Raw genomic sequence first — 17,923 nt, 5'->3', positions numbered from 1 at the left:
GAAATCCAGGAGGGTAGGCATCAGGGGGGAAGAGGGAGGGAAAAAGGAGGGTTTCAAGGAGTGGATAGTTATGTTAAGTACATCTGGGGAAGAGAAGTGTCTCCGGGCCTTAGCAACATTGAGGCCGCTGGAGAACTTGGCTAGAACTGTTTCATGACAGTAAAGGGGGGCAGCAGCATGACTGAAGAAGTGGAGACTCTGCAGACGGTAAGTGGAGAGGAAAGGTGGTGAATGAAAGGCAGTTGTGCTGTTGGTCTCTCTCTCTTTGGGGATGAGTGTGGAAAGAGACTCGAGTAGGTTTCTATATTGACAGGAAGGATCTGGTAAAGACTCAAAAGCTGAAGACAGAGGGAAAGGGGGATAATCAGTAACAACAGCTTTTCCTAAGAAGTTAGCACAGGTAATGGATCAGCTTTTGGTAAGAGGAAAGAGACTTCCCTGCCCAGCTGTCAGGAGGGACAAGTTAAGTATGGGGGTGGATACAGGTAAGTTTGTAGTTTTCATCATGGGACGCTGAGGGCATTACCTACAGGTGGATTCTATTTTTGGGGGGAAGTCGAGAACAGGTGAGATGTTGATATCATTTATAATAGACTCAGTTTGCTCTGTTGGGGCACATTCTCCAGTTGGGCTCAGCTGCCAGGTGCAGGGTCCGAGAAGCCTAGTGGCTGGGCTCATCTAAGTCTGTGGGTTTTTTCCATATAGGTGGACGGAGGACTGAGCATCAGGGGCACGGGAGGTATGTGTAAGAGAGTAACTGAAACAAAAGACTGGAAATCCAAGCACTGGATGGAGGCAAGCAAGACAAGAAGGGAAGGAATTAATGAACTGGAAAGGGGAACAAAGAACACCTGCAGCTGAGTACCCAGAACGTTAAGGTCACTTAAAAGTGGTCGAAACACTACATACTAAGTCCGTGAAAGCTAAGAGCCCAGTGTATTTACCACAAGAAGCAAAGGAGTTTTAGATACAACCACTCTACTACCAAGGTACCAAGTGCCACCCTACTTCCTATCAAAGAGAACCAGAGGGACCTTTACATTGAAAAGGTAAGAAGGAGGTACTGAAATTCAAGGAATATCATTCCAAATCTGGATTTCATACCACTAAATCACTTTCAAGTGATGTGCTTTATTTTATTGATTTTGCTATAACTGATTCTATGTAAGTGTCCTATACACAAGTTTACCTGATTCTTTATCATCTAAACTTACCCTCTGGTGCGGTGGCTCTCAACAAATTTTGCCCCCTAAGGGAGAACTGGCAATGTCTGGAGATGATAGTTTTGGCCGTCACAACTGGGAGGAAGGGTGCACGAGCACCTGGTGGGTAGAGGCTGGATGCTATTCAACATCCCACAATGCACAGGACGGCTTCACCCCAACAAGGAGTTATTCAGCCCCAAATGTCAATAGTGCTCAGGCTGAAAAACCCTGCTCCAGAACAAACATGCTTGCAATTGCATTTACATCAGAGAGAGGAGGGCTCAACTTGGGATCCAAGTAACAAACTGTCTTCAAATTTTCTGTACCATAAATATACCAACAGCCTAAATAAAACTACCTTAGTTTTTAGAAAAACATCAATATATTAGTACACAAAACCTTGTAGACTTAGATATGTAAGAAAGCATATGGATGCCCTTGATGACTTCTTCCTACCTCCTTCCTTCCTTGCCTGGTTTTTCCCATTCTCCTGTTTATTTCTCTCCAGAAGGAGCTCTGTTCTTCACCAATTCCTGCATAGTGGAATATTAAGTTCCAATGATAAATTAATTTTGACAAAATTCCTTTATCAGAAGTAAATGTGAAAGTCTGAAGAATTTAGTTAGCTGGCCTTTTGCCCATATACAGAAATGATTAAAGACTAGACTGCGATTAAATTCTGAGCAGAGTGACATAATTAGCAAATTTATGAATGGGTCTTCTTTTCACAGTTCTACTGTCAGGACTAATTACTTGTATTAATTAGAACTGTCAACACATGAATATGCTTGCTGAAGCCGCTTCCTATGGTAAAATACGAGACTGGTAAATATGAAGACACTTGGAAAGATGCAAAGACTTTCATTTATTAGCAACTCTAAATGATGCAGAAGCACTGACTGCACAATGAGCCTTGGGGATTGACTGTAAATGGATTCCTAGTTAATGAATTTGTTCTTCCTTGCTTAGGCATTACTCTTGGTTTAGCGTTTGGACGAAATATTCAATATATCACTGCTTTAGGAGGACTGTAGCAAGAATAAGGGAAAAATTCTGCAAGTTACTGGAAAAGTAGAGTAGCAGGGATGGTTAAGGTGAGCAAGAGAGAGTTCCTGTCTCGTCTTTCATTACTCTGAGATCTAGTGTAAAACAAGTTTTAAGAACTGCTTACGTGAAACGGGAAGGACAGCTGGGGGATTAAGAACTAGAGTTTGAGACCAGTTTTAACTCTATGTGACCTTGGGTAAGTGGACAAGTTATTAAGCCTCTCTGTGCCTTGGTTTGCTCATCTGAAAAATGGGGACAGCAATAGAAATTGTAGAGGGCTGTGGTGAGCCTTAAACGTCAACATATATAAAGGGCTTAGAGCAGCTGCCCAGCACAAGCTACGTGCTGGCTGTTACGGTTTTCATAATCATCACCTGGGATGGCAGCAGAAACAGAATTTCGAGCTCCAAGAACGAGATCCTTGGAGCAGGACGCAGTGCTTTGGAGTCAGATAGAGTCGAGGTATGAATCCAGGCCCATTACATTTAATTTTTAAGCTTCAACTGTGCCCTACCTCATGAGTCCTTGTAAAAAGTAAATTTAAAAAAATGCATGAAAGGTACTTGCTGTGCCTGGTACATAAAAGAGCCTTGCTAAATATTAGTGCTTAAGCATTCATTACCATTATTATCTTTTTGGAGAAATCTTAAGACACTGAAATAAATGCCAAAAGAAAAATATTAGTAAGTGACCTAAGATAAGTGGAGAGAGCACACGTGAAAGAGGAGAAAGGGAAATGAAGAGGATCTCTCGAGGGCCTTCTCTGGGAAGGGTGCCCTCACCCCCTGTCTCAAGTGGCCGTCACCACAGCCCCAAGAGGAGGGTTTAACTCCCCAGCCACAGAATCCCCATAAATCCCCTAATTACCTTGTTCACTGGTGAAGGAAAGACAGCTGGGATTCCAACTGGGGCCTGAATGGCTGCGAAGCCCACACTGTGTCAGGGCGTGAAAGCCAGGCTGCAAAGGGCTTCATCACAGACCGCGGGGGAAACAGACTCGAGGCTCTTCCTACTTTCTTCCTTCCCCCCATCTTTACATATATTTAAAAACACAGTCATCAAATTCTTGATAGGCAAAGCTTGCTCCGGCTGGCTAAACTTTACCTGACAACTACCATAAAATAACTACCGTAAGACAATTTTAAATTAAGGTCGGTTAATCAGTTTTTTAATCCTGTTAAGTACCAACTTGGCAACGGTCCACAAAAATGAGAATTATTCTCGTTTTATGCTTTGTTTTAAAAGGTCTTCCAGAGACACACATTTCTGACAGTGTGAAGATGGCCCGACTCATAGAGGCTGCAGGGAGCTTTTAGGGAATGAATGAGAAGCATCTCCGAGGGTCCCTCCCAATTCAAAAAGCTAATGTTTCTGCATGCAGCAAGATGTTGATGCTAAAGTTGATTTCAATTAAAAATCCATTTCTGTACAAATGTTATAAAACTAGACTAATAAAATGTAAGTTGGTGACTCCTAATTTTGTCTTAAAAATTATGCGATACCTTAAAGATCAATCTGGCCAAAACTCCATAGCAACAAAATAATCAGTGCATAAAAAGAAAATCTAGTTGTAGGATGTCCTGGATCCGTTCACAAGAAAGCTCGGTTAAATGCAAGATGCCAGAAAATCTGCTGGAGTTCCCAATGTCATGTCAGAAAGCAAGCTGCTCCAAGCTGCTCCCTGGAACCCGTTAAAACTTACTTTAAAGGATAGATCTTCCCCCCTCTACTCTAGTTGCTCACTAGATAGTTCTCAAAGCAAATGCAGGTACCAAAGGATCTTACTGACAGGTACTGGGGGATATGTAGTAGGAATGGTCAGAATGTGCATTATTACTCTTCGAATAACCCCGTTTATTTTTTTGATTGCATATTATGCTTAAAAATGAACTTGGGGGATATGGTAAAAACAGCTCTGAATGGGGAGTACGATGATGCCGATTCCAGGAGTAGCTCAGGGACGGTTAAGCCGTGTGGCTCTAGCCAACACCCTCTCTTTCTAGGGTGCAGTGTGCCAAGGTGGTTAGGACCAGGCCGTTTCTAAGGCTCTTACAGAGTTATAATCTAAGAATAACTATATTAACAAGAACTCTGTAATTCTTACAAGGCCAAACCGCTGCCACAGGGTTCTTAGGCTAAGGTTTTTTGCACAGTTGCTGAAAGCGTCAGCTGAGCTCTCCTCAAATGGCAGTCGTGCCGTCAGGTTATAATCGTCTCTAATTGGTGCTTTCGTGAATTGCAAATTTCCTAACCACTAGAAGGCCTGAAAAAGAATCTCATTCCTCTGTAATCAGAAACATGTTAAAAGGCAAAATAATTAAAAAAGAAAGCACACTATGAGCAATAATCATTAAAACTCACTGCTTTATGTTTATGTTAACATTCCTCATCAGTAAAAACAAGTCTAGAGAACAGAATAGACAAAAAACAAACATCCTATTTTACAATTTCTTAATTGCATGATTTCCAATAAGAATTCGTATGTGAAATAAGTTGGTCTTAATTGTTTCTTTTCTTGTCATCGAAACATATTAGGAAACCATCCACAACCTTTCCTTCCTTCTTTCCATCCACCCATCCCATTCCTAAATATTCCCAACCGTCAGTCACCCTTCTCTTTGATTAGCAGCAGTTTCACCCAGATAATAGCTATTTTTGTTGATGCCTTCCTAGTTCCCTCCCTCCACCCTTCCTCCCTCTCTCTTCCACTTGACTAAGTTCCCTGAAGGCAGAGAATTTGGTTTTTGTTTATCTTCATTTTTGGGGAAGAGAGATGGCTACCTTGCTCATACGTGGCACAATATGGGTTTTCCAAATATTCTAAAAATTACATAGAATTTAGAAATCTAGGTAACTACTAAAATGGATGGTACTATCTGTACCTTCAATTAAAAAAAAAAAAAAGTACCCATTGTCTTCTGCTAGAGCTTCTTAAGAGCGATGCAGAGAGAAATGGGAACCTCTCTCTCCGTGGCCCTCAAGGAACTCCCCACCTAAAGACCTAAAGACCTAAAGACCGGGTCTTCCCTGGTGGCGCAGTGGTTGAGAATCTGCCTGCCAATGCAGGGGACACGGGTTCGAGCCCTGGTCTGGGAAGATCCCACATGCCGCGGAGCAACTGGGCCCGTGAGCCACAACTACTGAGCCTGCGCGTCTGGAGCCTGTGCTTTGCAACAAGAGAGGCCGCGATAGTGAGAGGCCCGCGCACCGCGATGAAGAGTGGCCCCCGCTTGCCGCAACTAGGGGAAGCCCTCACACAGAAACGAAGACCCAACACAGGCATAAATAAATAAATTTAAACAACAACAACAACAACAAACCTAAAGACCTGCGAGAATCACCAGGGGAACTTATAAAGCAATCCCAGGACCTGGGCCCACGCTGCTGTCTTTGTGCACCTGCCCTCACCCCTGCCCCACCAGCTGTATATTCTGATTTATTTGGGGGCCAAGGCACTGATGATTTTTTTTTTTTTTTTGGCCAGTTTGTTTGTTTCATTGACACCTGGATGCTCGGGCCTTGACCGCGTACTTCCGGAGCGGGTACAGCCGCTGCTTCCGCTGCTGCTTCTAGGGCTTCAGGTTCTCTTCGCCGTTTGCTGAGCCGCGGCGCATGGCACGCGTTTTCTTGGGCCGCAGATCCAGGGGCTTGTACTTCCTGCCCTTATAGAATTTCCAGAGGTTCTCTTTCTGAGTCTGGTTAATGACGGTGAGTACACGGGCGATGGCTTTGCGAACAACTCGGATCTTGGAGAGTTTAGACGCCGCGCCACCTGTTACTTTAGCCACGCGTAGCTGGGCCAGCTCCACTTTCGGGTCCTCCAGCGGTTTCAGCAGCTCCTCCTCCTTCTCGCCGCGAAGGTCTCGAGCCTTCATCTTGGCCATGACTGTAGGGTCAGCCTCCGCCGCCTTCTCGGAGGGGAAAAAGAGGCACTGATAATTTTTAAAAGCTCCCCAGGTGATTGTAACAGGAAGCCAGGATTGAGAACTACCAAAATCTCTGAAACCCCTCCTCTAGTTACTTAACAAATGCTAGTTAACTATATGCTTGGCCTTTCATTGTCTTACAGGCCTTGGAGGCACCCACGATTCATTTACTGAAACACATTGCACATCAATGGTTATTCTTTTTTCAGAAATCAAGTGAGGTCACTGCTCGAATAAACTTAATTCTCCTTGATGTCACTGAGCTGTAGCTTTCATAAAAGTCCACTCTCCTTCATTTAATATGGTCTTTTCTAACTTTCCATTGAATTGGAATATTCTATCTATAGTTAGCTGAGTGTTACCTGTGGGTTGGAAAACAGCTGGGGATTTCATGTTCCCTAGACTTTCACAGGTCTCCACTGAAGGCCCTGAAAACACTCAACCATGAAATCTGCAGTAGAAATTCCCATAGGAAGTTTAAAGTTGACCAAGAAGACATTAATAACCTCTATTTGAAAAACTTAATTTGAAACTCTTTGATGAATATTTTACAGAAAACTCTAACTCACTAAAATTTCTAATTTCATTCCAATAGGAATGAGTATGAATACAAAAAAAAGTTCACTAAGCTAGTAAAATATGAGTAGCATTTAGATTATTAATTATATTAATTATTAATTAAATTATTATGATGATGACCATACCAATACAATATGAAAGGCAAAATGATGTCATGAGTAAGTACATAGACTCTGGAACCAAGACGGCTTGTGCTCAAATCTCAGCTCTGTCGCTTATTAGCTAAGGGACCTCAGTTTGCCTTCCTTCGGTTTAGTCTCTTCTCTGAAATGGGTAAACAGTAACACAGCATTGGTGGTTGCTGGATTGAGTGAACACACACACACATACACACTCATGTGCATACACATGCACACACACTAAACATGCATACATGTCACTTATAATGGTGCCTGGTGTGCTGGAACTCACTCAAATTCCATCTCTCTCCCTGCAACCCAATCCCCACACATATCAGAGTGAGCTTAAAATCCAGATTTCATCTTACTGCCCTCCATACTTAAAAGTCTCAATGGTTTCCCCTGTTTCCAGGGTCAAGTACAAAACCCTTAAACACAACACACCAGGCCTTTCACAACCTGATTCCCACCCATCTTGCCACTCTGGTCTGACAATGAAAAATATATTGCAGCCACAACCATCGCAGTACCTACAATGGGCCACCCTCTCATCTCAGGGCCTTTACCCATTTTCTCTGCTTCCCTTGCCCCTTTGTTCACACCCTTCACTAACTTCTCATCACATTCAGGGAAAAACCAAAATCCTTAGATGGCACATGGTCTGGAGCCCACTAATACAAATTTAGGATCAATACCTCGATTGTCTCAAACTTAGATATGATACATTCATTCATATGAGAAAGGATGCTCACTCCCTAAATATTTGCCTGCCAATCTTTAAGATAATTAAGGTGATAACAGATGTTATGACGTCATTACAGCCACTCAAGAGGAAAACCTGTGAATTCTGAGTTTAGAATAAATAGTATCCTGTCTGTATACCTCTCTCTTCTGTTTGCTGTAGGTGCAATATTTAATTTGTTTCCATGTTAAATAGTTGTTTGTCTATTCATGTAACTAAAACAGCAGAGAGAGACACCCTTTTTAGAAAACACAAGTCTGGGTGTTTTTAAGGACAGTGCTCATTTGATCTCATTATTCTGCCAGTTAATTGACAGGAAAGAACATCCTAATTGCTCATTAACTCTGAAGATGTCCCCTTGTCTGGTGTCAAGGTCTAAGAGATACAGGGTACACAGCAGCTGTACAACTGCTGCTGCTTTAGGGGGACAAAGCGTTAGGTTTGCACAGTTAAAAACCAGCAGATGTTCTGATATGGGTTTCAAACAATCCCATCTATATAATATGGTAGAATTTGGTGGTGAGTTATTTTCCCCTCAGGCTAATAAGATGAACCACATCGCTGATTAAATATTATTTTCTGGGGCCACAAGGTTTTTTTCACGGCTACCGCTTATGGAAGTCATTCTTGGTTGGATTGTAAACTGCCAAAATGGCAACTGGTTTGAAAGGCTCTCCGAGAAAGGCATTCCTTGGTGCTCTTTCCCTCTACCCACCCTTGTCCCTACATGCAAGGCCATCTGGTCCTGTGATAATAAGCAAAAGCATAAGAGAAACAAGCCATCAACACAGGCCTGCGCAGTGACTATTCAGATCCCTTCCTCAAAGCATACAAAGAAACCCAGAATTCCAGGAAACAGCTATACCCACTTACCAAGAAGCACTGTCTCCATGCTTCCCTGATATATAAAACATTAAGATGATAATAATTAGCAAATAATTAGGGGTGCCAAGGGGTAAGGAAACACTGTCATAACCTGACAGGTGTCACAGTGTCAAAGCTCTGCTCAAAATGGGCCTCGCTGGCCCTGAGTTATCTAAGCCAGGGGCTCATTTCCCTCCTCACCCCCATGTGTCTCGCCAAAAAGCATCCTCTACACAATGGTAAACTACTTGGGGCTTAAAGTTTATCTTTGTCACAGCACAGTGTGCCAAAAGAAGGGCCCTGCTAACCCCCAGAGACGCAGCTTATTTAAAGTTATAATGAAGACAGCAGGTGTTCCATACAGATGTCTCTTCTTTTAGAAGACACCTATTAAACACTTTATTCTCCCTTAATCTCGGTGGGCTAAGCTGCATTTTATTTCAGCATCACCCGAGCCAAAAGCAAACTGTTTCCCTTTAGTCTCACTGAGCTGAAAATTAAAAACGACTCGGTTTTGGGTTGTTTTGGTTGATTTGCAGGGAATCCTGGACGCGATGATTCTAGAGTCAACTCCCATTGCTTGCTGGTAACAATGAAAGCAATGCCAGCCTCCCCAGAAAGTATGCCAGACTCCCCCTTTCCTTGGCGACCCAAACCTCTGAGTGCCAACCACCTCACACCTTCCAGTGAGATGAAGCAGAACAGATCTGAAAGGACTGCACTCGATAAAATGTATGCTGCTTTCACTTTTGTAAACTGTAAAGTCAAATGGAAATGCCTAGTGCCATGGCACTGAAGCAGCCTCAAACTAAGACAGGATCCAGTGTGTTCTGGAACCCTTAAGAAAGAGATCATTGTAGCAGCCAGGGGAGAGCTAGCTACCAGTAACAGGAACCACTGGTCTTCTTGCCCAAAGTGTGTGGATACCTTTAGCCTGGAAGGTTGGAGTAGAGATGAGAAGGGAAAGAAGGAAATGAGCAAAAAGGAAGAGTGGAGACAGGATGTAGAGATCCTGGTCTGGATACTCCCCTCTGCACAATCTCCCTCAACACTCTCACAGACCATAAGTAGCCCGCAGAAGCTGGAGGTGAAGGTGTGAGGTGTAGTTTCCTCTGCATTTCTCTACAAAAAATGACCTGATGCCTTTAACGGGATGGCACTGTGGAGAATATCGAAGAAGAGGAAGGTCAATATTGAATATTTTTAGCAATGCATAGGTTTTCATATTTTTTCTTAATAAAGGTTCTCCGTGATTTTGCAGACATTTTAGAAAATGGAGTCAAGCCAAAACAAGAAAGTAAGTCACCATAATCTTATTTCTGAGAAATAAGGATGAGTGGCATTTTGCTAAATATTATTCCAATCTTTGTTATAGTACATTTACTAGGTCTTACAAAAATAAGTGAGTTTCTACTAAGACTACTGCTATGTCCTGCTCATTTGACTCACTGTGAACCTGCTTCTATTTTTAGTGGCTAAGTATTATTCTAGATCATGATTTATTTCACCTATTTCCCATTGGGGCATGATTAGGCCATTTGCGAGTTTTCCAAAGCAGATGATTACAATGTAATTTTAATCAGCTTAATATTTATAGTAATCTTAATAACGCTGTGCAATTTTGGTCCTGTCTTACAACAAAAGTAGATTTAAAAAACACAGATGTGACACAGGAAGATTGCTGGTCCCTAATTGAGATGCTTGAAGATATATAAATATATATTATGCATGACTCTCACATCTGGCTCTCCATAACGAAGTTCAACAGAATTATAAATAGTTTTGAATCCTTGGAGAACTGCCATGTGATGAAACTAGACCACTTTGAAAGCTATTTGTGATTCTATAATAAATGGAAACCAACATATGACTTGAGTTTTCTCACTAGCAAAACAACACAACAAAACGGATGAACACGTGCACCTCTGAGTGAGATTCAAGAGGTTGAGTAGACGACAGTGAAAATTCTCACGTGAATGATTCACGTGTAATATTGATAGATGGCTCAACATAAAATTCTGTCTTAAAGCACACTTAGTGCAAGCACATTTATTCTTTTTTGTTATCTTTTCTTTTCTAAAAAGAAAGCCACTGAAGAAAAATTGAGTCCTATTTAAATGGACAATGCAAATACCCTTAATTCAAATGTCACTAATTGTCCATAGTAAAAACAGTATTTTCAAACTCATATGCTATGATTTTTGGTAGAAACAAATCACTGCCCAGCAGATTATTTATGATTGTCTATAGAAAGCATTTTTTTGGTGTGTGTTCTTTTAGGTACCTGAGATGCAAGTTTCTTGTGTAAGAAGGGCATTCTTTCCCTAAACAAACTATTTATTTCACAATTTTTAATTAATGTCAGGAATTTTTGCTTAAAAAAAGAGACAACCCAACCAAACAAAAGAACTTAGCCAATCATGTGAGGACCACAGTAAGAGAAATGTCATTGTCATTCTACAAGTAATACTGTCTTTTTAAATGTAGCTAAGACTGTTCTATAGTGACCACACCTACCAAAGGGTTTTCAGTGTTCTGATTTCAGGGTGATAGCAATGGCCAATCCGCCTCCCGAAACACAAACATAACTCCAACTCGGCCATGCGGGCTGACTATGTGGAGGGCTACAGACAGAATCGTGCTGGTCTCTTCCATCACTGACAATTCATGACAGCCTAGAAGCGCTTTTTCTGAAGAGGCCCCGACTGGGCATAGAGAAGTCTGGCCTTCTTGCCTGGTGTTTACCACTCAGAATGTGACCCCGGGCCAGCCATTTAATTTCTCTGTGCTTCTATTTCCCAATCTAAAACAATGGCTATAATTACAAATGCTTATTTCGTAGGGTTCTGTGAGGGGATGTGAACCTTCCTTAGCACAGTAACCACGAGGGAAGAGGTACTGCTTGTTGACCTGGAAAGAATTCACCAAAACATTTACAGTGGTTTCTTCTGGGTGCCTGTATTATGGGTAGCTGCAAGGATACACCTCAAATGTGATGTGGTTTTTCTCTGGGTGGTGGGGTTATGGATCGCTTTTTGTCTTCTTTTTGGTGATTTGTATTGATCATTTTCCAGCGTGAATATGTTCTGCTTTTATAACCAGCAGGACAAATGCTTATCCAAATTCTAAAAGACCATAATAACCGAGTTCAGGGACCCATCGTCACCTGTCTCGGGCCCTCAGCACCGTCCACCCTGGGACATCTGGAATTCAGGGAGGACTTCCAGAAAAGGAGCTGAGTGCTGCCTCTTTCCATGGCAAAACAAAAGCAGAACCGCACGGCAATCACAGCGCACACCTAGCAGGTGTTGGCACACACACGTCAGTGCGGTCTCACACACGTCATCACCTGCCTCCCTTCCTTCTGAAGGCCAGACGGACTCTGTCCCTGCGGGAGGAGGAGCTGAGAGTCCAGCTGCAGCCAGCCTGGAAGGCGGACGCGGAAGCTAATTCAGGGGTTCAGCTCTGCTCTAGGGTGGACACACAGGAGCCCAAGGAAATGTGGATCCAATCTAGCACCTTCCAGGAAGGTCCTGACCCCCAGGCTCTTCATGCCTGGGGAACCCAACCTACATCACAACAGCATCCCCAGGGCAGGACACCGTCCACAGTAACTGGGCCAGAGATATAAGTGATGGGATATTAAGCCTCTTGACTTCTCCGAGTCTGTTTCCTCATTGAGTAAGATCAGGTGTCAGATATGCTGACCTCTGAGGTCACTCTCAGTGCCAGTTATGTTTGAAAATGGTTCAGCCTTGTCTCATTCTCCATTATCTACTTTAAAAAGTAATTTAAGTAAATTAAGCAAAGGATCGAAACAATAGGCCCCTCCCCAAGACTGCAGTTATGTGCTTAAAATTATATGCTAAACTTAGGTGGTATATGTTATCTGTACTTACAATGCTTAGAAAGGAATTAGAAAGGTTCAAATAAAAAAGAATAAAATTTTATTCACTGAAAATATCAACTACTGAGTCTATGAAATAAAGTCTCAAAGTCTGGGCCTTCAGCTCAAAAAAAAAAAATAGATAATGTTTGGTTTGGTTTCATATTTTAGTACAGACACAGAGAATTAGAAACTTCTTCACACCCTCAATTGTTTGATTAATAAGAATGTAAAATCCACTATAATTTTAAAGCACTATCTGACATCTCTCTTCCTAATTAAAACATTTTATGAAATGATGAGTTTCTTAATCACACCTATATTAATAGTTTTCTCCAATTAAGTTTGATCTTATAAAACAGTGAATATTCACCTCAATAACTTCGAGATTAAAAACTGTATAGATAACTTGAGTATCCAAATCATCATATTAGTAAATTTGATATTCTCTAGAATTCTTACATAACTTAGGGAATCATAGTTGCTGAAGCAGAGAACTTCATAGATGGGTAAGTAAAGTGATCAGCTCATTTCAAAAGTTACTGTATCTCTTTCCTAAATCTAATATATTGGGTAGCTGAAGTGAAGTCAGTCACTAAAACCTCCTGTCGTTCAGCAGAAAGAACAGTGTTTTTGGTTTGACAGCAAAGAACAAGATTTACTCATTTCCGTACTCTGCAGTGCTTAACAGTACCATACACAAACAAGGGGCTCCAATTGGAATTTGCTGAGGAACAGAATGAATAAGGATCCAGAGCAACGTGACGAGTGTGCAAGGTAACATTTCCGAAACCATCAAGACTTGGTAGCCCACAAAACAGGGTCCAAGTGTGGGGGAAGACGAAGGGGACATGGGTGGGTGGAATTAATTCATTAGAGGTTTGTTTATACTTTTATTGCTAAATCTACTCATTAGCATCTGAATGATCCCTTTCAATAAATGGTGATTGTGGGGTTAGGTAGCGGAGGAAAAATTATAAGTTCACATAGAACTATTAATGTTAATTTCTCAAATATGTTTCAGTTTCATGTATCATTATCTTTATTATTTTAGCAACGGCTGAGCTACAGTTAATCTTTTTAAGTATAAAACCTCAACAGAAGCCTGCTCCTTCCCAATAGGGACCTAAACAGAACTCTGGTCCACTTATTTTATTATTTCTTTTCCTGACTGGGATATATTCACATGTTATTTTGCAGGTTTGAAACATCATGTATTTACATTTCTTTATATGCACAATTTCACATCTAGATACAGTCTCAAATATCAAACTTTACTCACTGAAATGAATATCTCCAAAGTAGAGAGAAGGGAGTAAGAACCTATAATCCAAAGGAAGTGTTCTGCAATGAAACTGCTTTTAGGAAATCTGGCAGATGGCGCTTTTTCATTACAGACAAAGTTTTCCTGGGGGAAAACACACCAAATTACTTAAAAAAAAGAAGTGGTCACACGGAATGAGCTGTACATCTCTGTCCTGGCCTGCAACACGCCTGCAAAGCCAAGCAGGCCAGCCGTGATCATTTGCATATGTTAAAAATCACCAACTGCATTATGCCTGCACTGGGCCAGTGAAGGCTCAAATAATCATGCAACTGAAGCAGATACCACCATCAAATGCATGTATTTATCAATTTAGATCTCCCTTAGACAGCTGTGTGAATTTATCTTCCAGAAATGATCTTTCATCCGTCAGCCCTGAGACCTACATGACAAACACTCGCCAATATTCCTGACATTTCTCAATATCCGCATCTCTTTCTAGCTACGCCCGTCCTGCTCAGTCCATTACCGCAGAATGGAAAAGGAAGAAACTTTGAAGAGGACCCAGTTCAACTCTCTTATTATAAAAAATAATAATAAAACAAAGGTCTGATCAGATTCAGTGACTCACACCTCACGTAAAGTTAGTTCACTGATATTCCAGGACTGAAGCTCAGACCACTGAATTCCCATCCTTTTCTCTTTGTACCACACGATGAAAGATTAAAAGAACATGTACATAATTTATTCCATTTTTTTCAAAATTTTTCATACAACAATAAAGAAACAAGACAGATGTCATTTTTATTTACCTTGGTGTAGCCTCAATAAAAAGCAAAATATGTAACGCAGTTAAAATAAATTCTCTTTTTGTTTTTTTTATTTAAAATGTATCTGAATTGGTCCCTATGAACATATATGCCTATAAACAGGATTCAAAGATATTGTCAAGTGATCTTTTCATAACAAAAGCCCTAGATATTAATGCGGAACCCAGATACTCTTTTCCAATATGGCTCCCCTGGTAATTTTACATGTAAGGACTTAGAGACAAAGGAACAACCAGTTTCATTCTGAAGCCAAGACCTTTGTCGTATGTCCCACCACAGCTTCGCATATGGCTAGCCAGCAACCCCAACTGTACAATGTGGGGAGTGGGTGACAACTCTGCTTGATTTTCACAAGAGAGCCGAAGTGTGATTGTGGCCATTTGCCTTTCAGAAGAGTCTAAGAAAAGAAGCACACGTTACTCCACATGTCATGAGGATTTCCAGTTTTAACCAGTACACATGCTCCAGACTGGCAGATAGAAGTTGAAAAGGACACAGCTTTGTACCCAGCCACCCGCTGAACTTGGTGGCAGGCTATTTAAAAAAAAAAAAAAGAAAGAAAGAAAAAAAAAGGGCACAAATTATACATGGAAGGACGTGGGGGAGAGGGGCGAGGAAAATGCAATGAGCTAATGTTCCTAGTTGGCATCTGCCTTTTGACTCAAAGAAAGGAGATGGCTCTCGTCCAAAATTTTTCTATTATTGTGGTATCAGCTGCCTCTTGGATTCTTTTATAAGAACTGAAACTGCCAACAGAACAAGACAAGATTTCTGTTAATGGTAGTAAATGTGCAGGCTTCTTGAAATAATAGGGATTCCGATATTTCTTCTACAGAGGCTACTTTGGTATTATTATTCCTGGCATGAGCTTTAGGACTTATAATTATGGCCAGGTACTATTAAGAAATATGACAACAGCAAATTCTGAGGTTAAAAAAGTTGTTACCTTGATTCTTTAATTTACTCTTCCAATATATTGAACTAAAGAAACTAATTGGTGCTGGATGTCTCTTGCTGGACTGGCATTCTACCAAATGAATTTCTATCAGTTGGCCCTTTCAAATCTCAGTATTATTGATGACTATTACACTAACTTCTTACTCTGAAAACTGGGAATCAAAGAGAAAGAATTAAGCATTTACCTAGCCTTTTAAAAAAGGACTATAGATTCTACCTACTTCATGAGGGAATGATCATATTTTTTTAAAAAAGCCAATAAATAAATTACTAGACAGATTATGTCTAGTAAATGACAGATTCAAACTGGGGATGTAGAAAACTGGAAAAAGCATCACTACTATCCTTATAATAAACATGAATGCTGGACAATCTGCAAATCAATACCTTTTCCTGAACCCAACAGAAAGCTGAGGCAGTAGGGCAGCCAACTAGACAGAAGTCTAAAACAGCATAGGAACACTTGCTTACCTAGGACAGACTCTACTGGACACTAATAAAAAGAATTCAGCCAAAACTGTTAAACTGCTAAAGGCTGAGTGCGAGCTAGCAAGATGCTATTCATAGAATATATAACACGGAACATATTGGGGGCTGCAGTACAAAGGAATTCACACCCACTTTCAGGCTCTTCTCAGGACCTCATGTGGCCCTTGCAAAAGACCTATGTGAGCCCAGAGAAAGTGTCCTTTGTCCTCTGTCATTCCTGGCATAGTCCTGAGGGAAAGAACAGCAGCCACTGCAGGAAAGGTCTGCATGAAAGGCTGCCTAGATCCTTCTTCCCTATCGTCCCTAAGGAACAAAAGACTTAAATGCCTGGGAGAAAGGCAAAAGCCAAGTTTCCCTTAAGGAAATGGTGAAAACCTCCTGCAGTTTAGAGAAGGGAAGAGGAGAAAAAAAAAAAAACACCCTCTAAACTGGGGAGAGGGGCAGAGATACTGAGAAGGCCACACCTCCAAACCAAGAGACACAGTGACCACGTGGACTAAGGCTTAATCAGAGCACCCCTGGCACTGGTCTCCACCACCAAACTAAAAAGCACAGACTGACACGCAATAGCAGTGTGCCACCGGGGGAGGGGCGGTGGAGGGGATGGAGTACCTGTCCCAGTTACAGCACAAAGACTTACAACTGAAGTTCAAGCAGACATTGAGAGGCGCTCTGGCAAATCAGCCCCCACCCTAAAAACAAGGTAACATTAGAGGAATTCGAAGTCTTTGATGCGCTGAGGGGACCATACAGTACACACTCAGTATTACTCACAGTAATTCTACATAATTCAAAATACTCACAGTGCTCAATAGAACAAGTAGACAGATAATCCACAGGGATTAGAAGATCTACGCAACACTATCAACTCAATTAATCTGACTAACATTTGTAAAACACTCCACCCAACTAGAGCAGGACACACATTCTTTTCAGGTGCACATGGCATTTTCACCAGGATGGTCCATAAAATATCACAACCAGGTGAGATTTATCCTGAGGATACAAACCTGCTTCAAGTTTGAAAATCAAAATAATTTAGTATGTCAATAGACCAAAGAAGAAAAAGTATATAATAATCTCTACAAATATAGAATAAAAAATACTATTTTTAATAGCATACCTCCCCCTGCAGAAAGAAAGAAAGAAAGAAAGAAAGAAAGAAAGAAAGAAAGAAAGAAAGAAAGACAGACTGACTCAGGTATAAGTTTAAGAAAATATATAAATATATGAAGGAACTGTATGTTCAAAAAATTTTCATGGTGTGAAAAAATGATTACAACCTAATACTGAATGAAAAAAAGTGAGGTTCAAAATAGTACATACCGTATGGTCAACTTTTATAAAATAAACTCAAACCAAATATTTTTCCACCGGAAGAAAAGGCTAAAAAGTAATAAAGCCCATTTTAAAAAATGTCTCCTCGGTTTCTCACTCTTTTTTTTTTTTTTTTTTTTTTTTAATGTCTGAAACATTTATATCAACATATTTCCATACATATTTCCATACAAATACAAATATAAGATTTTTAGAAATTTCATGTAATGTCTGAAACATTTATATTAACATGTTTCCATACAAATAACCCAATGAAAGTTTAGTATTAGTTGTTTTGTTTGTTTTTTTATACTGCAGGTTCTTATTAGGCATCAGTTTTATACACATCAGTGTATACATGTCAATCCCAATCGCCCAATTCAGCACACCACCATCCCCACCCCACCGCAGTTTTCCCCCCTTGGTGTCCATATGTCCATTCTCTACATCTGTGTCTCAACTTCTGCCCTGCAAACTGGCTCATCTGTACCATTTTTCTAGGTTCCGCATACATGCATTAATATACGATATTTGTTTTTCTCTTTCTGACTTACTTCACTCTGTATGACAGTCTCTAGATCCATCCACGTCTCAACAAATGACTCAATTTCGTTCCTTTTTATGGCTGAGTAATATTCCATTGTATATATGTACCACATCTTCTTTATCCATTCGTCTGTTGATGGGCATTTAGGTTG

At 40.9% G+C, this 17,923-nt stretch overlaps 2 protein-coding genes across 4 annotated transcripts in view; both read right to left on the bottom strand.

Annotated features, from left to right (window-relative positions):
* The window catches only part of RHBDD1 (rhomboid domain containing 1), a 122,065-nt gene that overhangs the window by 28,840 nt on the left and 75,302 nt on the right, over positions 1-17,923 (bottom strand). The gene's annotated exons all lie outside the window — the stretch shown is intronic.
* On the bottom strand, positions 5,715-6,136 carry LOC132368720 (large ribosomal subunit protein uL29-like). The gene has a single exon (XM_059927445.1). It carries the CDS (start codon positions 6,134-6,136, stop codon positions 5,822-5,824), a length of 315 nt encoding a protein of 104 aa, XP_059783428.1. The 3' UTR covers positions 5,715-5,821.

Source organism: Balaenoptera ricei, chromosome 7 (genome assembly GCF_028023285.1).
Source record: "Balaenoptera ricei isolate mBalRic1 chromosome 7, mBalRic1.hap2, whole genome shotgun sequence".
Classification (NCBI taxonomy): Eukaryota; Metazoa; Chordata; class Mammalia; order Artiodactyla; family Balaenopteridae; genus Balaenoptera; species Balaenoptera ricei.
This window is presented reverse-complemented; position numbering and strand designations above follow the sequence as displayed.